The sequence below is a fragment of the Cheilinus undulatus genome, linkage group 13, assembly GCF_018320785.1.
Source record: "Cheilinus undulatus linkage group 13, ASM1832078v1, whole genome shotgun sequence".
Lineage (NCBI taxonomy): Eukaryota > Metazoa > Chordata > Actinopteri > Labriformes > Labridae > Cheilinus > Cheilinus undulatus.
In genome coordinates this window covers 6654972-6676759 of record NC_054877.1, presented here as the reverse complement: position 1 = coordinate 6676759, position 21788 = coordinate 6654972, and the positions used below count along the sequence as shown (strand labels likewise).

The window sequence follows — 21788 nt, the reverse complement described above, 5'->3', positions numbered from 1 at the left end:
GCTTGCATTGGGCGGGGCACACCCTGGACTGGTCGCCATCAGTTGCAGTGTTTTTAGATTAAATAGAAGAATCATAAAGAACTGGGGCTATCCTTTTCTTAGTAACCTCCAAGTCAAAAAATCTAATATGGCTTTTATTTTACATATTCAAAAGAGTTAAGATCAAATTTTCAAATAAAATCAGATTAGTAAACAGTTTCTTAACCTCTGTGATGCATCAAGACTTTGGCTTTGGTGCTGGTGGAAGTATTAAGGTGGTGTTAATTTATTCACGCTTCTGTGAGGAAAACCTTTCAGAATGTAGACATGTTTTTGTAACGGTGTCCTGAAAGTTAAAACACCAGGCCTGGTTCTTCTTATGTGATTATGGGAACTGTCGCAGCTGAAAAGACTGGGCCATACTGTCTTAATCACCATAAACAGCAAACTATGGGGTATTACCTGCCTCTGAGATTAGTAATTTGATAACCTCTACTTACTGAAAAGACTTCTGACTGGAAACTTGCGTATAAACAGAGTTATCATCTCTCTACTTCAGTGAAATTCTCTCAGATCAAAACTTAAGTTTAAAATTAATCATATTTAGTCCAGTCAGTGCTGCTACTTTAACCACAAATCAATGCTATTTCACCAATACAATGGGGAGTTTAAATACCCAATATTTATTGTATTCTGTGTGCTTTTTCAACAAAATAATTTATAAGAACAGCTGTGGTGCAGCTTTGTACATCAACACAAGGAGAAACAGCATCTGTGTCTCCTGCCTTCCAATTTACTGGCTTACTGAAGTCTATAAAACACATTTACCTTAAAGCTAACAGTAAAAACAGCAATGCCACAGGCTTGTTGCTGGCTTTATCTACTAACTTTGACACAGCATAACTTAAACTGCTGATCTCAGCATCAAACTGTTGAACAAAGTTAAAACTTGACGAGTGTTGTGATCTCTGTTCCTCCCCAACTCACCCTCTCTGTTCTCTCTTCCCCAGGGTGAGAATCCAATCTACAAGAGTGCCGTGACCACCGTCGTCAATCCAAAGTACGAGGGCAAATGATGGAGCTGTGCCTTCTTTGTGACAACACTGTATGGAGAAAAATACGGGCCGGGGTTATCAGAGGAGGGAGGGGCGGGTTTTTTAATGCTCTCACTGTTTGTTTGTGTGTTGTTGTAGTCACCAAAATGATAGCAAAGCATTTTGCCACTATTTCCGTTTTTTTTTTTTTTTTTAACTTACTTGTTTTTATTTTCTATGCATCATCTGAATTGTGTACAGTCTGTAAAAATGTGGGGTTTTATTGTATTGTATTTCTGTTTTTTGCCTCTGTGGAGCTTGAGAGAATGTGTTGAACTGATTTGTAGTTTTTCTGCCACAGGACTGGCAAAAAGCCTAGCTGTGCCTTTAAAAAACATCAAGCCATCAGTGTTTTGGTGAGGGAGAAGTGGATGTCGATTATGGGCAACACATGAAGAGTTCCTTTCCAAATAATCATGAATGCAATGTTGAGTGAATCATCAGTGATCAGTCTGTTTTTAAGATTGTTTCCTGCATGAGCCAAGGTCTCATTTGGTATGTTTACATTCAGGTAGAAATATTTAGTCTAACTCAAATCATACTAAGCTGAATTTCTTGAAGTCAAACTAACACAACTAGATAATGTGGTTGGAGATGGATCTGCTCTTGCATGTATATGCTTCAGTCATGACTAGCAATTTGTCCAAGCTTAAACTACAAAAATGCTAAACTGAAGTCGCATTGGTATCTGCTGTGTAGCTAGAGGGATGGCATGCATTGTACAGAAAGTAGGACACAACGGTGAGTCCTAACTGCATGTGACATGAGTGAGCAAAGGTGCACCCCATTATTTATCTGTGTATGGATTACACCCTCTCTTAGGATGGCAAAAGCAATCGAGGTGCACTAGTGTATTTTGTGCATTTCCCCTAAAACAGTGCAAAGGACTGTGGAATTAATAGCTCAAAATGTATTATCATGTAGTTATCTTAGCCTAAAGCTTTGGTGGCAGTGGTGAAAGCAAAATCTTCTCTTCTTTGGCTGAAAATTTCATAATGATCCTTAGTAGCAGAAGTTAAATGACAATATGCAACTAGTAAAGACCAATTTTTAAATTAACTAAATACACAAATTGTCTTTGTTTATAACACAGGAACACTATCCTTCACAAGGTAGTCAGCCTAAAAGATACAGGGAGATTCCATTCTTGCAGATTCCTTTAATATATAGGTGATAATGTAAGTGCAAGCTTGTGCATCACAATGCTGTGCCAAGTTGAAGGGGACTGTAACTGTAGTCTCTTTGTTATATGGCTGTGAGTTTAGTATAACCCAGTTTTCATAGGGGGCCTAAAAATGTCCTGCATCACAACTACAACCCGCCACGGGTTATGCCCAAGTGAAAATTAACCATGGAGCATGATAAATAAAGGCCAAACTTTGCAGGACGTGAGTAAACCAAAATATCTAAAAAGAAGTTTCAGTGCGAGGGAGAAAGGAGCTACAGCTTCTCCTCTGACGTATCAATCACCCATGTGGTTGATTTTGACAAATGCAATAAACGCAACAAAGCTAGCCTCGTAAAAACATGATGGATTAAACTTTCAGAATTAGTATATGAACATGATCCCAACATGAGATGGCTTTTGTCATATCCTGACCACCCACAAGCAACACACAGTTTAAACTTTTTCTTATTTGTCTTTGTCACTTGTGCCAACATGGGCAAGGAACAAAGAAAGAAGGCGATGACAAGGTACCAGGAGTGTCATACAGGAAGATTTCCTTGATTATATTCTGACAAGGCAAAGCTTTTTTGGCAAAGTTAGAGTTAGTTGTGCACTGATAACAACCATATACATGTTCTAGATGTTCAGCTTTGACATGTCAGCACGGACGCAGAACTATGCAGCTCATAACCATCAAAGCCTCGTTAATACAAAGCACCACACTTGTGTTTCTCCTGAGAAACAAAATTCACAGGGCAGAGAATGAAATATCTAATGGATCCAAAGTGGAAGACAAAAATGCAATGTTTGATGTTTACATCCGGTTAGTGATGATGATGTAAGACATGTACAAAGCTGTGAAGTTTGTCCATGCAAAGCTCGACTTGAAAGCTGCTTACTACCTTGTTGGCATGGCCAACCAGAAGAAGGTACGATAGTTACTAGCTGAAAGGGATCAAACACCACCTATCATAGTGGCGATGAGCATGCCTCCATCAACAAATGGATTCTCCCCTGCTGCTTGAATACAAGGACAAGGACAGTAGTCTATTAGAGTTCCCTAAACATAACTGTGAATGTAAACATACTGAATATTTCTCCATTCATTTTAGTTGAGCAGTTTTCACTCTATGCACGTGCTTCTTTGGATTGAAACTCTTGAAATGTAGTGCCAGTTGTGTGGTAGCAATGACATGTACAGTATGTTTTAGTTTCTGTGTTAAGCCATATTTGTATTCACAGAGCAGGATTTAAAGCGTACTTATGTTTTGTTTTTGTCTGAGTGACTTCTAATCCATCTGAACAATCACTTGAGATGTGTCTTTTTGTCTAGAAAAGATATTTTCTTGGGCTACCTTTCTAACGTAAAGGACATCAGTGTACAGTAGTATTACTGTCTGGCTCCAGGGTTTACTCGCTTAATTTAAAGCCAACTCAGGTCCTTAATTCTTCACTGCAATGCCAAAAATACGCAAACCTGCCTTACCTGCTAACTGAATTAGCTTTTATTGAAATGCCTTGTTTTATTTGTTGGATATGAACTGGGGAAGGGTCCAACTTTATGACATGTCAGTAATTCCACCCATATCTCTTGTGGTGCTTCGATCAAATGTTTTTAATGAGAAAAGAAGTAGGAATGGTCTTAATGCAATTTAAACATCATTGGTGAGGGGACAATTCCTAGATCTCTTGAATTTGGGGGTTTTGTAAAGAAAAAGGTTACATTTGTCACCATTGTTTTAAGTGCCTTTTTATTTCAATACATTCACATTAGCAATTCTGTATTTCTGAAATTATTTATTGAATAAACCTTGAATTGATTTACCCCAGTAATGCTAGAAAAGTGTTGTGCAGTAACTGTTTTTGGATGTTTTACTGTACTCACTTCTTTGTCTCCGTGGCTTACCAGCTTTTTACAGGGAATGACGTGTATGGGTTTTAAATAAGGATGTGAAAAAATCATAAATCAGGGTTTTTTTATGATTCATGACTTCTTTATATGGACAAATGAAGCCATTGGAAACAATAAGCCTGCCTAAATGTGTTTCTATCTTGTGATTTCTATTTTTAACCCATGACTTTTTTGCTCATATCCTCTCTGGGTAGCTTTTATACATTTCCTCTTGATTACACTGTCTACTGGTGGAAACGTGCTAACAGAGAGGGGCATTTCATTGGCTGTAGTAAATGAACATGTTTTTTCTAAACATTTACTCGAAAACTTTAGTTGTTATTATCTCACAAATTCATCTTTTTTCCTCTCATAACGGACTTTTATCTTAAAATGTGGATACATTAAACCTGTCCCAGACAAAGGCAGGCTAATTTGATTTAATTTTGACTGAGATGAACAAAAGCACAGCACCTCTCCAGAAGGCTCTGTTTCTGCAGATACAACACATCGATGAATGGGTTTTTGACCACCCATGTTTTGCCTTTGTGTTTGCCAGTTGGTAGGGGCCATTCAGTCAGTAAGAAATGGTGCCAGGCATGAAGAGACGTCCGGTGTTATTATTCTAATGATGGACCAAAGAATTTAAGGCCAAGTATGAACTAAATTTCCCCTAAAAGTTCTGAAGGTCTTTCAAAATTTATCTTAAAATCATGAGAGATTTTCAAAACATCTGTCCTAAGTCTCAACCTCTCTAATTTTAAAAGCTAATGGAAAGTTTTGATGTCATTCAGAAGCATTTCCTTCTGATTGTTTTGTCACTATTATCTTTAAATCTACCAGTAAGGGGGGTAGATGGCCTTTGCTACACGGATGGCCCTGGTTTAAGTCCAGGCTGTGGCTCTTTCACCACATGCCATTCCCCACTCCCTCATCCATTGTTCTGGCCTTGTACACTGCCTATCTCTCCATTAAAGGCAAGAAAAGACCAAAAATAAATCTTAAAAAAAATCTACCAGTACTGCAATTTATCTCAAATAATCGACATGTGATTCATTGATTTATTTATTACAGTTGTTTTATTATAATTAATTGGAAAAATTATTTTTAATCAATTTGCCCAAATTTTAAAGCAAATATTCAAAATGCCTGCCCCCCCCCCCCCACCCCAACACCCCCACCACGGCTGTTCCCCCCAAAAAATACAAAAACAATTCCCAAATATTTACAAATAACTCCCCCAAATTCCCATCAAACCACCTAAAATTTTAGAGCAACTCCCTCTGAAGCTTCAGCGTAAACACTGGAAAATAAATGTATCCCCAAATATTTCATGAACATTTCTTAAAATTTTAAAGTAAATCCACACAAGATTTCAAGCAAATTTCTTTAACTCTATGGACACCCTGGACAACTGTCTCAAAAATTCTATTAACATAATTTATTGGTATCTTGTAAGAAAACCAAAATGTAAGTCCTCACATGCAGAGTCTAAAGAGGATAAGGCTTTGTTCGTTTGTTTTTTTTTTTTTGTTTTTTTTTTTTTTCGTTGTCATTGCACAGCTTCACATTCATCTTTTTTTTCCTTCTGGCAGTAATAGGCTTCCGTATTTTGAAAACAGTCCCATGTATGTTTGTTATGCATGACTGCTTTTTGTTTGACTGAAACTCTGTTAACTGCCGCTGTCTTGGCCAAGAAAAACTCTAGTTAAAGGATGTCCTGGTTAAATAAAGTAAAATGCAAAGGCATGGTATGGAGAGAAGTAAATAAAACCCCGGATCTTCTGCGTGTACGTCCTTTAAACGGCCACTTTTTGAATAAATGGACAATGAATGAAAGGCGAATATGATACAAATGATGAGAAATGGGTTTAAATAGAAGTCTGGTCTTGAATAAACACAAACGTGGAGTACTAGTACGACTTTAATGACACATAAAAATCGGCTAAAAGGCTAAAGACGTCGTCGTGACATGATCAGCCAATCACGTTTCATTCCATCCCTGTGGAGCGTGACGCCGCGAGCCCAAGTCTCTCCACAGGTGATTGGTGGCTGCGCCCGTCCAATCAGAGGCCGTGTTTTACAGCAAAGTTGTTAACCCCCAACAGTAGCACTTTGGTGTCCACCTCTCTAGTTTCAGCCTGCTTTACATCGACAGGAAAACACTGACTTTTTCATCGACCGAAAAACGCTCTTTGACGAGGTGGATATTAATCGGACAGCTGCCTTTCCTGCCTGTGTAACGGCTCATCGTGTTGGTTTGACCATAAAAAGCAGTTAGAAGAACTAGCTGAGGCTAACGTTTATGTTAGTTGGATGTCTCTCTGGCTAGCTGCGTCGTCTTCCCTGGCGTTTTTTATAACTTCTGACTTGCAGAAATGTTCCCCATCTGTGTTCACCCCCCGGACGTTTCCTGAATAATCGACAAGGTGAGTATTTTTCTGTAGTGTTATCAACTTGAATCGACGGTGGCCAAAAAGGCCCACCGTGAACAGTGTTTTCTGGCATCAGATGATTTCATACACGCAATCAAATTCCTGGCTGGTCAGCTGGATGCAATTCAGCACTAAAAGACACAAGTTTCTTATCACTTTGTCAGCTCTGAACGCAAAGAGGCTATGATATCGATCGATTAAGCCAAAAGGGATCAATTTGATAACAAAAATCTAGTTCAGAGGTAGTTGTAGGAAAGGTAGAATCACAACGTCGGAAACCAGATCCTGACCACAAGGAGAGGAAACATCAGCTGAGTCTTAAAGGGCTTCATTTTGCAATGATCTCACATTTGAGTTTTGCATCATCCTGGTTGGAAATGTAACATTGTTGGATCATAAGGCTTAGGGTGTGTGGCTAAACAGTGCCAAGCTGTTTCTGTGGTCTGTAAGGGAACTGCTTGGCCCTGGCCTGCATGGATCTGGATCCTTCATCATATTCCCTGCATTATCTGCCACTCAGCCTCTTCCTACATGGAGACAAAAATGGCTTCAATGACAGATTTATCCTGAGGAATCTTTGAAGATTATTCCACAGCCAGAGGCAGAGCTGCCTCATGCTGACTTGCAGTGGTTGAAGTACTATCATGAGTTAATAATTCCTCATAAAAGCCTGTTCAGAATAGCAGAAGAGCAGGTTTTACTACACCTGGTTCACCAGGTAAAATGCAGACCATGAAGCGCTTTAAATTGGGTCTCCAGTGCTTTCCTGAGATTGTGTAAACTCTGTGGGCATTTTGGGACAAACCCCACCCTCATGGGACTTTTGTAGGCCAGGACAAACTATGTGAGGTATGAGAGTGCTGTTTGTTAGGTTGAGAAGGCCTATTAGTATACTACTGCATTACTAAGAATTTTGAAGTGCATATGCCAAGCTGGAAATCATTAACTTAGAGTATTAAAGCCCTACTTCTTCAGTTTTGCATAATCAAAAGACACTGAGGCCCTGGCTGCAGACTTAAATGCCTGCATTTTTTATATAATACAGCAAAACATTGCTGGAATGTAAATGGGAGAATATTTTTAAAGAGAAGATATTACTACTAAGGAGATTGGATTTTGGTAGACATCTCATATAATCAGATATTTGATCTCAGATATTTACAAATTAATTTTAGAAAATATTAATACTGATGTTTGAATATAGATTTCAGACCTAAAACTTTAGTACATAAAACACAATTGAATACTTATGGATGGAAAAAGAAACAAACTTCAGTTATCAAAACACTTGGAATTTAAAGGATTTAAGATGAACAAAGAAAATATTTCAAATGATGTACATTTGTGGTTCTTGCCTAAAATTCCACAAATTTATTTGTGCATACTGCAAATATTTGCAACCAATACAGGCTGATATTTACAGCTGATTTATGCCTGTATTTACAGCTGATATAGGTCGTTATTAACAGTCAATATTGGCTGATATTTACAGCTGATGTAAGCCAATACAGACCAATATTTAGAGGCTGATATAGGCCAATATTTACAGTCAATACAAGCTAATATTTACAGCCAATATCAGCCATATTTGCAGACTACAGAGGAAAATATTTACAGCCATTATAGGCCAATATTTACAGGTGATACAGTATGGTATTTAGGGCCAACACAGGCCAATATTCACTGCCAGCACAGACCCATATTTAGAGCCAATACAGGCTTATATTTACAGCCAGTATAGGCAGACACAGCTAATACAGGTCAATGTTTACAGCTGATACAGGCCAATATTTGCAACCAATACAAGCCAGTAATTACTGCTAATACGGGCTTATATTTACAGCCAGTATAGGCTGATGTTTACAGCCAACACAGACCAGTATTCAAACCAATACAGGGCAATATTTACAGCTTATATAGGCCTATAATTGCTCTTGACAAAGAGCCAGTGTTTACAGCAGATATAAGCCGATATTTCCCGTTGATACATGCTAATGTTTACAGACAGTATAGGTTAATGTTTACAGCCCATACAGGCCGATATTTACAAGCAGTATAGGCAGATACAGGTCAATATTTGTAACCAATAAAAGCCAATATTTACAGCCAATTCAGACTTATATTTACAGCCACTAAATGCCAATGTTTACAGCCAATACAGGCCAATATTCAAGCCAACATAGGACTATATTTACAGCTGATATAGGCCTATCTTTACACCTGATATAGGCCAGTATTTACAGCCAATACAGGCCCATATTTACATCTAATACAGGCTGATATTTACAGCCAATACAGGCCAATATTTACAGCCAATATAAGCTGATACATGCAGTCTTTATAGGCAGGTATTACAGCCAATACAGGCCAGTGGTTACAGCCAATATAGGCCGGTATTTACAGCCGTTATATCAGGTATTTTACAGCCAATACATGCCAATATTCGTAATTGATACAAGCCAATATTTACAACCAATACAGGCCAATATTTACAGCTGATATGCCCATGTGCAGTTGATATAAGGCTATATTTGCGGTTGGTATAGGCCAATATTTACAGCCGATATATGGGCTGTAAATATCTGCAGAAATTTTCAGATCTGCCAGTATATCAACACCATGCAAATTATATCACTCATTTATTATTGCTACAAAGGTGACTAACACATTACAGGACCTGCAATTCATCTAAATTCTAGATTAATTGCAATATGGTGCACTGCAATATTTAAATTACAGAACATTCAATATTTCTTCAACCATAAATGTGAGTCAAAATTTGGGTTTAATACCTTTTTTGTTTCAGAGATGTTATTCTGAGCACATCATGCTCACGTTCAAATGTGTTTTTATAATAGTTTACAAAAAAATCCAACTTTCCTTGTTTTTGTGTTTTTTATAAGTTCAAATGAGAACGAAAAAAATACAAGCGTCAATAAAATCTGTGTTGTTCATAATGTAGAAAGATTTATTGCTTGTGTTTGTTAAAAATAAGGAACTTAAAAGGTAATCACATATTTAATCATAATTCTAAATTGGAGATCCAAATCACAGATTATTTTCCCAAATCCACCAATTTTCTTGTTTCCATGACTACTCTACAACAAAAGTCTGGTATTGTGATCAGTATTCCGAGAACTGACCACTGTGCATGCAGTCTATGTCTCCTACATGTCAAAACATGCTGACTTCAGGCACCACTGCTGCCATCACAGATACACCAGCATGACACTTGAGGCAGACGCTCAATCACAGACATTAGAGATGCACAGTATGGAACTTTTGCTTGCATCCAATCCAATATGCCAATATTTACAAATTTATTTTTGCCGATACTGATGTATAAATGTTTTTTAGACCTAAAACTTCAGTCCTTAAAATGCACTTTTGCAAATTTTAATGAATGAGGATAAACAAAGAAAAAGACTTTAGCTGATATAGGTTTGTTCTGCCCGCACAAGAAAGGACAGGCTGCCGTTGACATGGCGAGATCTTTAACCACATATAGCAGTGTGTTTTTGTGTTTTCTTGTGGACAAACATATTTTTGAGAACATAGAGTATGTAGACTGGATTCTTTTTAAAAACAAAGGAGGAAAACCTCTGTTTTCAAAATACCCATGTATATCTGGACTAGGCCTGGATTAGGCACTTTGTGCACAGTGTAGAGTCATTACAGAAGCTAATTGAATTGCCAGCCAATAAGGATGGAGCGTCTCAGCATTGTTAATCAGTTGACACAAACGATGCTCTTGATCAGCCTGCTAAGCGGCCAAAGTTGGGTCCTTTTGTAGACGGCAGTAGAATTCTGAGTCTGGTTAAACTTGTTATGAGATTTAAATCATTTCAAGCCCACAATCCCAGCCACACCCTCTATCTAAACTGTAACACAGCTGCCCACCACAAGTAGACACTGAAGTCATGCTAAGTGACTACTGCCACAACACTCTTTACTCAGTAACAACCACTAACTGATAGCACCAATACCATCCACTGGGACCAGTGCAGTTTAGCACTTTTTTGATGTAGAAAGCAGGGATAAAGTTGTCCAAAAGGCTGGGTCAGGTTTTACTCTAATATAACCAAAGCACAGTGATGATATTCAGCACAGGAATTTCAACGTTAACCTGCAAAGAGGATACAAGCCGGCAGTGCTAGCACTGCTAATATTAGCCACCCTCTGTAAACCAACTTTCATTGTAACAGTGTAAAGCTTATTTACCAGTGCGATGTGAAGTTGGTATACAGAATGTATTTACTTGACTTTAGATAAGAACATCCCTTATTTTAACCAAAATGCAGCAGACAAAGTAAGTCAACCTGACATTTCTCTCCCCAGCAATGTTTTCCAGTCCCTCCTGAGGTATTCTGAGGCAATCCCAGCCCAGTTTTGGGGTATATAACCATTCCAGTGAGTTCTGGGTCTGCCCTGGGGTCCCCTCCCAGTTGGATGTCAATCAGTCAACTTTTATTTGTACTCAAGAAATCATTGAGGAGCTCCCTCATTTACAATGATGTCGAGTCAATTACAGAAGAAATTCAGAGAATACAAAACAATAGAAACAAAGGTGAGACTGACAAGAGGGCATTAAAATCATCAGACTGGTGATGATGAAATGACAATAAAGGTCACACTTACATAAAACAATTACAGACATAAGGTTGGAGGTTTAAAATAACATTACATAACAGGATATGCCTGAAAGACTTGCACAGGTAGGCAACCAGGAGGCATCCTGATCAGATGCCCAAACCACCTCAAGTGACTCCTTCTGTTGTGAAGAAGCAGTGGCTCTACTTCAAGATCCCTGCAGATGACCAAGCCCTTCACCCTATCTCTAAGGCTAAACCCGGAAACCCTCCTGAGGAATCTCATTTCGACCGCTTTCATCTGCCATCTCATTCTTTTGGTCATTACCAAAAGCTCATGGCCATAGGTTAGGGGTGGAACATAGATCGACCGGTAAATCAAAAGCCCTGCCTTCCAGTTCAGCTCGGTCTTCACCACAACAGTCCTGTACAATGTCTGCTACACTGCTGATGCCGCACCAACCTGCCTGTCAATCTCATGGTCCACTCTACCCTCATTTGTGAACAAGACTTTGGGAAACTTGAACTCCTTCACTTGGGGCAAAGACTCACTCCCCACCCAGAGCGAGCAATACTCATTTTCCCAGCAGAGAAACTGACCATCAGACAAAATTACAGAATCGTGGTTGTCTTCAAATGTTACTTTAAGAAAAGAAAATAATGGTTTTGGCATGCAACTTTATCAATACAGATGTTTGGATTTTAAATTTTTTTATCGGTATAAAAGAGTTTAGCTAAACGTGATTGCGGTCCACTTTCTTATCACCTTGATCCGGGTATGCTTGCCTCAAATCAAGTTGGTCTATCATATACCGTCCATCTGACGTAATGCTTCCTGTTTACTTTTATCTCCATGGCTGAGTTTGTTGTGCTTCCTCCACTCAGTTTGCTTCCTGATTGGCATCTTCTGGGCAGATCAGAAAAGAGAAGATCACTCTTAACACGCCTCACGCCACAGGACGATTTAGCAAGAAAATCTCTAGAACCATCAAATAATCAGGCCTTTGCAGACTTCAATCTAAACGTGGATATCAGGCCGAAAACTATGTTGTAGTGTGGACTCCAATTTTTGTCCTTGTGGTCACCCATGTTAATGTCAGGGTCCAAGCATCAAGGCTAACAGGCTAAACTATAGCTAGTGTAATGGTAACAATGATTAATCATTAAGTTCAGTGTGAGAATGAAATAGGATTACGTATTAGCCGCATTTCCAGTCTTCACCAAAGAAACTTAATGGAAATGCCATTAGTTTTCACCATCAACCCCCTGTAGTTTACCTGTTTGGGATTCTAGGTGAAAAATAGGGTCATAGAAGCTAATACCAACATCCTGAAAGTTTAACAATAATAAACTGATCACATGTCTGACTTTTTTTGTCAAAATATATCCAAATAGGGTAAAACACTGGTGCAGATTAAAATGGGAAATAAATAACCACAATGTCCGGATTCAAACTGGTAATGGGCTGAGGTTATCAAAATTGAATGTGTTTCAATACCAGTTTACCTGTTAACATACTGTGGATCTTCAAAATTGCCTATGAATTTTTGCACATTTAGAAATTTTGCAGGATTTTGCTTGCAATTTTTTGTAATTCAAAACAAGAAATCACCCTTTTTTGGGTACCTTGCACTGCTAATCTGGTTTCATGACAACCCTGCCAGGGACTTTTTGCTCAGTCTTATGGTTCTTAGATGAATTACAGAGGTAAAAGAGAAAATCTGTGGCCAATATTGACATAGACGTAGTTTCAATAAAACCGAACAAACCTTACAAGAACTTTACTTGAATGGTAACCCCATTTACCCCAATCAGACGCTCAGGTGCTAGACAAGTGTCTTTGCCCCACCCAGCAAACCATGGATTTAACAGTTGAAAAGCCTGACTTGCAAACCATTTTAGTTTCATTTTGGCTGGTGGCTAAAGCTTCTTACTTCTCTTATCTTGGGTGTTAACTAAATGTCCACCTTGGCTCTCTTCTGCAGGCTCTCAGGTCATCATGATGCCCACAGTGGATTTGATAATGGAAAGAAAAGTTTGGTTCCCCTGGGTGGATCCTGGGTAAACTAAATGTCAGCAACAGGTAAGGTGTTTCAATGATTGTTAAAGATTACTCTGACCTTGACTTTAATTTGCACTCTGTTGATCAGCATACCAAGCATGGACTCATTGCTTTTAAAATCCAAGAGGTCATGGCAAAAGCTAAAACCCTCTGAAAACACTACATTACTGAAACTAAATCAGTCTCAGTATGCTTGGCTGTGTTTTTGGTACACACATGAAGCAAACACAGCCTTTGTACTAAAAACATTCACATCTGTGTCCTGAAAGTGAGATCTTTCACCTGTGGCACCAGAAGAGGGAGCCATTGTTCAGGTGGTGAATGTGTTGCCATGACGTGCTTCACCTGGAATAAACAGCAGTTTTTAGGTGTGCTGTCAAAGGCTCAGCAGTGATAGATGAGGATCAGCTAGCAGGAGCGGCTACCTCTGTGGTATTTGAGGCATTGGTTTGCAGTTAAAGTGACTTGTCTGTTTATGCAGTGTGGTGCTTAATTTTTTTTAGAAGAACCTTTACCTGGGTCAACAGCTTGGAATAGCTTTGGTATAAATGGTTATGATTATTTTTCTGCATTTTTGGGTTTAAATATTGAGCTTTTGTAGTTTTACTATTGTGCTTGAGGGTTATCTGCTTCTTGATACCAAAAACAGCCATTTGACAGTCTTGTTAGGAAAAATAAAATTGAACATAGTTTATAGTAGGGTTGAATGATTAAGTAAATTAAGAACTTAAAAGATATATATATATAATTTTGTTTTCTCCCTGATACTGCAATTGCAATTAGTTGTGCAATTATTTTTTAAGTTCCTCATCTTATGTATTTTTCAACAAACAATCACTAAATCATTCTGTATTGTAACATGCACAATATTTCGTAGATTAAACTAGGGCTGAATGATTCTGAAAAAATAAACTCTTGCGATTACTGTGACTCATTGCAAAAGCAGTTGAACTGTTGTATTGAAGGTGAAGATGATTATATATCTTAGTCATACTAATGAGATATACAAAAATAAGAGGTATGAGGGTTTTTTTTACAAACTATTCTACCAAAAATTACACCATGCAACATGTACAGAGCAAAAAATCTGAAAAAAAAATAAATAAATAAAAGATACACTGGTATTTTGACACTCATTTAAGTGGGATATTGCATCTTCTGTGGTGTAGAAATTGTAGCTTTGATTTTGTAAAAGGCTTCATTTTAGTTCTGGTTTTAGTGTTGGTCTGATTTGAACTTTTTCAATGATATGGGGTAAGAAACCCAAAAGGCCAGGAAAGAAAACAATATATAATTTAAAAAATATGTTCAGATTCATATCTCATTGCATTTATTCAAATTTGATGATTAATGTAATTTAACACCTTAAATAACCGTTGTGTGAAGTCTTCAGTCAAATCACACCATTTCACTCTCCTCAGGCTTGAACACAAATGTAAGTCAGTATTTTGCTGTCAAAGACTAAAATTGTCATAAGTTATATTTTAGTCAGGTTTTAGATCACACAATACAGTTTAAGATTTTGTTTCCTATCAACACCGCATTTTTGTTTTAGTTTCACTTAAATGATCGAAATATAATTTTATTAGTTTTACTTCATTTTTGCTTCTTATTTTTAATTTTAGTTTAGTATTTATTACTTTTTATTGTTGTTTTGTTTGTTTAGCTTTTATTTCTGTAAAAACTTTGTTTTGGTTTAGTCTTTTATTATTAGTTTAGGTATAGTTTTATTAGTTTTAGTTTTTCAGTAAAATATATACTTATCAGGGGTAAGAGACCCAAAAGAGCCAGAAAAGAAAATGTTTGTTTAGAAAATACATTATAATAGACATCTCTTCATACCTTATTTTTTATTACTTTGATGTGTAAATAATTATAAGATCTAAATTAACCATTGTGTGAAATCTTCTTCAATCAAATCAGATTATTTCACTCTCCTCAGGCTTGGATGTACATGCAAGTCAGTATTTTGCTGTCAAAGACTAAAACTAAGGACATTTTGTCTCTAATATTGATTATTTTTAGTCTGTTTTGTGAACACATAATTAAAGTCTCTCTTTTGTTTTAATTCAATCTAACTTAATGATTTTTTAAATTTTAGTTAATTTTAGTTTAGCTATTACCCTGATGCATATATAATTCTAGACACAATCAATTCAAAGTTTCTTTCTTCAAGTCTTTAAGCAAATATTGCACTGTTTTGCTTTGTTAATATAAACTTGAAAAGAATGGATAAAAAATAAAATACGGTTTTATTTATTTTATTTTTTGCTAACATGGATTTTTTATTTTAAAATATTCTAAAAAGTTATTTTTTCTGTTTATATGTTTTTCTTTAGTGCTATTCTTCCATATTTTGTCATAATAAAATCAATTAGTTAGCTCTTTATTGGCAACATATATTTCGTCCATGTCTAATGTTTATTTCAATAATTTATGTGTGTGGAGAGGAGTTAGTTTGCAAGAAATGCCCCCTTCCCCCCACCCCCGCAACGCGCAAGCGCTCGGGATCGTGTGGGAATGGTCGGTCCGCGAACTGGGGGTTGGACCGCTCCGAGCGAAACAGAGCAAAAGAGTTTTAAATGTCCGCCATGTTGTCCATGGCGCACTGAACCAACGGTAGGGAGCGGAGCGTCGGAAAAAAACAGTCCGAGAGAGAGCGACCAAGATCCGGGCCTTCCCCCGGCTCCGCTGGCGACGCCCTAAATACAAGCTACAACCATTCGAACGTTAGAATAGAGATAACCGCACAGAAACATCCATGAAAGCTCCACTCGGTACCGTTGTGAATATTAGGAGATCCGATAGATTTATATTGCATCTCGACTTGTGAAAAATGAGTAAATTGTCGTTTCGGGCACGGGCGCTGGACGCTTCCAAGCCACTACCCGTCTTCCGTTGTGAGGATTTACCCGATCTACACGAATATGCATCCATTAACCGGGCTGTGCCGCAGATGCCTACGGGGATGGAGAAAGAAGAGGAATCGGTATGCTTTTATCGTGTTAAAATGTGAAATTATGTGCTTGAGTTTATTTTTTATTTTTGAATCATCACAGCCGTCCCTCTTTTTTTCTGCGCAAGCTTTCACAAAATGGCCGCCAATTTTCTCAGGAGAAACACGACGGATTTCTCTTGTTAACGGCCGCTTTGTTGGACCTGCCGGGGTGTTTGGGTATCGCGGGGTTACGTTGTGTCCATATGTGATAAAAATACCGGGTTTTGCCGGCTTATTTTTACGTGAGGTGGTTTTCAGAGTACAAAGGAATCATGTGACTTCAGCAATTCCGACATTTTGTCTTGTCTGTCAGGATGAGGCCTTGTGTTGGCGTAATTGCAAAGGACCAGGGCAAGGGGGAGCTAGTGATATCAGATTATATGTGGCATCAGTGCTAGTAGCAGACAGAAATGTCAACACTGCTGCCATGCATTTAGAGAAAAACACAGCCTATGTCATTGTTAAACCTATAGAGTGTTTGTTATTGCCTGTTTTTGGTTTATTTAATTGTAGCTGTTTCATTATTTCGGCGTGTTTTGCCTCAGTTTAGCATCAGTTAGCATGTTAGCACGCTGTCATGCCATGAAATTGTCTAAATATAATGTAACCTTTTAATTCTCGTTGCATAGAGATTGGAAGTCATTATTTATGACTGTTTGTTATGCAAATGCAGCTGTTGTCAGCAAGCTATGTGCCGAACTTCTATAGTTTTGTCATTAATGCTGAAGGCTATTGTGTAGCTAATATGAAAGCTATATTATAACATCCTCCAGCCTAACCTATAGCGATTTCTCCTCATGTACTGACCTCACAATGAGGACATGGTGCTTTTTCAGGACATTGTTGCCACTTTAATTAATTTCTGACTGGTTTCTCAGGGTTGTCATTTTGATTTCACAGATAAGGAACTGCTAAGACACTAGAATTCAGTGCTATTTGTGAACTATAAAAGCCCTATCAGCCTTTTTTGTGAAGTAAATGAGACCTTTTATGTATTTAAATGCCTAATGTAATTATTATTGTTTGAGGGGGGTGCAAGGATACCGCATGGATGTGGATAAACAAAGTCAGGCTTTTGCTGCCTCCCACCTAGGATGTTTCTGTAGTTATCAGCAGGATATGGGGGTTGTTTATAAACCAAATCACCCCCATGGGAGTTCCACCTATTTGTCTGCACTCTTTTCACGTCATTCATTAGAAACAGATGATGTTCTTGGCCCTCATAACAAGATGTGCTTATTGTTTTGCAGCTGACCCAGCACTCTTATCTGATGTTTATATATTGAGGAAAGTATCTACCGTCTTGATTTTATTATGAACTGTAAGTAATGTTGCAGCCAGTCTGCCTCCCGGCTCCCATGAACGCTTGGTGTCAGGGGTTCAGTGTGTCAGATGGCACAGCGGGCTGGCAGACCAGCGGCACGTGGCGCTCAGGAGGAGATCAGGGCAGCAGGAGGAAGCGGAGGAGAAGGAGGAGGTGGATGGAGGGGGTTGCTGTCACTTCAAAGTCTGTGCTCTGCTCAGCTGGAGTGCTTGGGTTATGTAAGAATCATATTATCATAAGAGGTAGGCCAAGGTCTGCTGCATGCCAACCACTCAGGATTTGGAGCATCTGTTTTTGAATCTCTACCTTGCGTGCTGGGTGAAAAATACACTTTGAGTCATTGTTGGTGGGTTCAGGTATTGTAACCCACGCTCTTTATAGACCATTCCATGTAGGTGTAGTTCTATTGTCTAACTGTACTGTGAGTGTATTTTCTGCATCTAGACTGGGAATTGCAGCCATCACCGTATTCTTCATGAAGTTTTTGCATTTCTGGAGATACACTTGACCCACTAAGCTCGCTGCTGCTTCAGCCGCATCGACCTACTCGATGTTCAGTGGTTTGTGTGGTGTCCCAGCCCTCCAATCAAGGGCTTTTAACATCGAGCTGTTGCACTTAACACCACAAAGCTACTTGTAGGCTGAGGCCTCTCTGTGTGTTGCCTTCGCACTCCTTGTTTGTTGTTGTCGTCTCCTTTCATAAAGCATTTCCAGCCCAGCATATGGTATTGTAATTTACAGGTCGGTGTGTGTTTATGTGTGTATCGCGGCAGGGTTTCATTCACCAAAAGTGCAGTCGTCGCTGAAAACTCCTGAGCACGTGCAGTTTGTTTGTTTTGGGCCAGACAGTTCGTCTTGTGTTTACGTTTGGGTGAAAGTGAGGTCAGCGTCTGCGGCCCTGGTGGGAACCCACATGCATCTGTTGTGCTTGCCTCTTTGCCAGACACACTTCTTGTACTCTTTTTCTCACACAAAAACACACAAACGCAGACGTTCTGGCAGGCCCCCAGTTTCTCGCTGTGTGACCTTGCTTGGTGGGAATGTGGAACATTTCACCTGTCCAAAGTCTGTGCGGCTTACATGCTGTGAAGTTGAAAGTTGCTTTTGTCAGCTAGTTCCCCCCCAGCTTTTTTCCATTGTTGACAGTCCTGTGTTGACATCTATGTGGGCAGCGTGGGAAATTAACACCAGCCTCCAGGCAGGTTCTTGATCCAGTGCCACAGCATTTTGGCCGGCTCAGAAAGCTGTGGTTGGAACAACACCTGAGAGTGAATGACCGGTGGATTTGGGACTTTTTCAGGCATGAATGAAGTCCTGTGCACATCACCATTCCTGAAGAATTTCATTTTATTATTAGAGCAAACGTGTTAGTGATTGAGACCAACAGAGGCAAAACTGGCATTTCTATGTATTTGCATAGAGGTGGCAGTGCAGGGGTACTGAGAAGCCTTCATTTGACTTCATCTCATTTTTGTGCTGAGCCAATTGGAAATAGGACATACTTTGAAAAGGGAGTGCAATAAGACCTCTTCTGTATGAACTTAAACAATATTTTATGCCTTACAGCATGTCCCGGCAACATGCAAGCATGGCTTAGAATTGTGCAGCATTCCACATTCACTGTCCAAAATGTCTCCAGTCAAATTTGGAATTCTCTGCCATTTTGATTTCAGTTTTCACCCTCTAAGTGTATGGCATCTTGCCCTTTTCTGATGTGGAGAAATGGATGTTTGATGCTTTATACCAACCAGCTTTTAAAAGTGATGAGCCTTGTAGTTTTGCCTTAGTGTTAGTGATGTACAGATTGTGAAAATTGGGGCTCATGCCAACATTTGGAAAAACAGTTGATGAGTGACAAAACCAGTTGTTTTAATTGTTTTTGTATCCTTCTGTTGGTATTAGACTTTGTTTCCCATACAAAGAATTTTTGGGTGGGCCACCCAGGTATACTTACAACCTCTGAGGCATATTTGCAGAGCATTGTTTCCTCTCAAAAACTCATTATCCCCATGTGCAGCTGAGAGACATCCACTAACATGTCCCTCCTGTAAATGCTGTGATTGAAGTGCAGTATTTCAAATGAAGCTGTCATTTCAACAATTTTCTGCCGCTCCTGGCTGCCTGTATTAGATATGTACCGACCCATTTGTTAAACAAATGCATCTGTGCATCCTTAACAGTTATTATTCCATACTCGAAATTCAAAGGTTGTGATATGCTTCCTCTTCAAGAATAACTCTACTAATGGTGTGTCTTAATACACTTAGCTTAACTGCAGTAATTATGGACTTTTCAGTGAAACATTTTACTTGGAAAGTTATGTTATTAGAGTGTATTTATACAACATACTGCTGATAAATGCTGTCAGAACAGCAGAGAGCAAAACAATGAATCTGCATAGTAAGGCAGGGTAGGATGGCCAAATACAGTGTCCCTCTATGGGGAACGCTGCTCTAGTATGCCAACATTTTCCCCATGAAAACAAATCAGTTTGTTTGATTGTTGAGTCTATCTGCCAAGTTAAAAAATACCTTTTTCAGCTGCATGCCAGCATTAAATGAACTGTGGCTTTTGATATTTGTTCATGCCACATTATTTTGCAGATGGCCATTGTTCATCAGCAGGGCTGATATCAGCTGTTACTGATAAATAGCCGATGCATCCCTTGTGATAATGCAGTTCAATAGAGTAACACTTAAAACACAGTTGTAGATAGTGCTGAATTATTTTGGGGAAAAAAATCTTATTGCAATTAATTTTACCCATTGCAAATATGATAAGAAGTGTTGCAATGTTGTTTTTTTTGTCATTCTCATTCCTAATAAGAGAAATATATACAAAAATAGGGAGTTTCTGCAAACCACTCTAGAAAAAAATCGCAGAATGTTGCATTATGTGTAGAGCATAACATCTGTGGGGTAATTTTTCAGTAAAATTGGCGTTTTGACACATTTCAGGTTAAAGAAATGTTGCGCCATCTGCAGTTTGGAAATTGTAGTAGGACAGTTTCACATGTTCTGTGACAAAAGGGGAAAATTAAGGCATTTTACCTCCATTTCCTTCCAGCAAATTCTACATCATCCTTGTTGTTTTGTGTTGCCTTTTCAATGCAAGAAACAGACATAGAAATAGAAAGGTCGCTGCATTGCACATGGGATTTAGGACACTACAAAAGGCTGTAATTCAAATATGTTGATTTTGTCTCTTATACTTGAGTAGCATGCTGCAAGGAAATTCTGTTATGTCCTGCACAAAAAGCTCTGAGTACTGAGTTATATTAGAAGTTACAGACCCTTATATCTGTGATCGCAATTAAATACTAGCTAACCATTACACATGTGATGTATTGGTATACTCTACACAAGACAATACATTGCTTTCTATTAAGGAGAGCTGACCTCCTTACTGGGCATTTCCCTATATCTATAAAAGATGAGTGAATAAAGTTAACTTGCTTAATGAAATCAAACCACAAGACTTGGATTTTTATCTATTTTAGTCCCTGTAACATCTAATTTCAAGCACATCCTACTGTGCATATTCTTCACAGAAGTTGCATTTACTTACAAGGGGAAAATTTCCATCTTGGCCTTCAAACCATTTCAGTTGTCAGATTTTCTTTTGCTATAGTTATCAATATTCAGTCTGAAAACTCACTGTAACCAGTTGGCAGTGCTTCTACCTTTTATTAATTATAGGAAGAGGAAGTTTTACTTCTTGGTATGCTTCTTTTCAAAGTGCCCGGTAGGCTTTGAATCCACCACAGCCAGTACAGTCTGGTGGTGGTTGTTAATTTCCCACCCAACTTTTGTGAGTGTTTAAAAACCCTCCTTTGCCACAGTATGCATATGAAATGCTTTCGTACAGCAGCACGCATCCCTCGACAGCCCAGGACCATCCCCTGTGGCCGTCCATCATGTTAAGTGGCATTTACAGTGTCTGGGACAGTAGCCGTTCCAAGGCGAGACTGGCGAAGGTAGAGGAGGTTCGGGCTGCTTCAGCAGACTTGACAGTGATCGATGTGGTCATTTTAGAAAGGCTATTTCTGGACTGCTGCGTGTATGTGTGAGACAGCAGGAGCGAGAGAGAGAGACATTGTGTGTCAGGGCATCGGCTAATGCTCTGTTTTCTGACCGTTCACCCCAATCTGAGTCTATTTATTCTCAGGCAAACAGCCACGGCCGGGAGAGTAAACAAACACATCGCTTGATTAGGTTTGGCAGCAGACGTGTTTTCGCTCAGGGTCGT

The 21788-nt window shown here is 38.8% G+C and overlaps 2 protein-coding genes across 4 annotated transcripts in view; both read left to right on the top strand.

Annotated features, from left to right (window-relative positions):
- LOC121519751 (integrin beta-1-like) overlaps positions 1-4305 on the top strand; it is a 40048-nt gene extending 35743 nt beyond the window's left edge. The window contains exon 17 of one of the 2 annotated variants that reach the window (XM_041802621.1): positions 990-4305. Coding sequence is in view for 1 of the 2 variants with exons in the window: in XM_041802622.1 (XP_041658556.1) it covers positions 990-1055 (66 nt within the window). In the remaining variant the exon portion in view is untranslated. The remainder of the gene's footprint in view (positions 1-989) is intronic. The other variant, XM_041802622.1, reaches the window with a different exon arrangement.
- Positions 4306-6248: 1943 nt separating this feature from the next.
- The window catches only part of LOC121519966 (enhancer of polycomb homolog 1-like), a 49224-nt gene continuing 33684 nt past the window's right edge, over positions 6249-21788 (top strand). Inside the window, exons 1-2 of one of the 2 annotated variants that reach the window (XM_041803099.1) lie at positions 6249-6561; positions 13142-13239. Coding sequence is in view for 1 of the 2 variants with exons in the window: in XM_041803098.1 (XP_041659032.1) it covers positions 16055-16207 (153 nt within the window). In the remaining variant the exon portion in view is untranslated. Of the gene's footprint in view, positions 6562-13141; positions 13240-15784; positions 16208-21788 lie in introns of those variants that run through there. The other variant, XM_041803098.1, reaches the window with a different exon arrangement.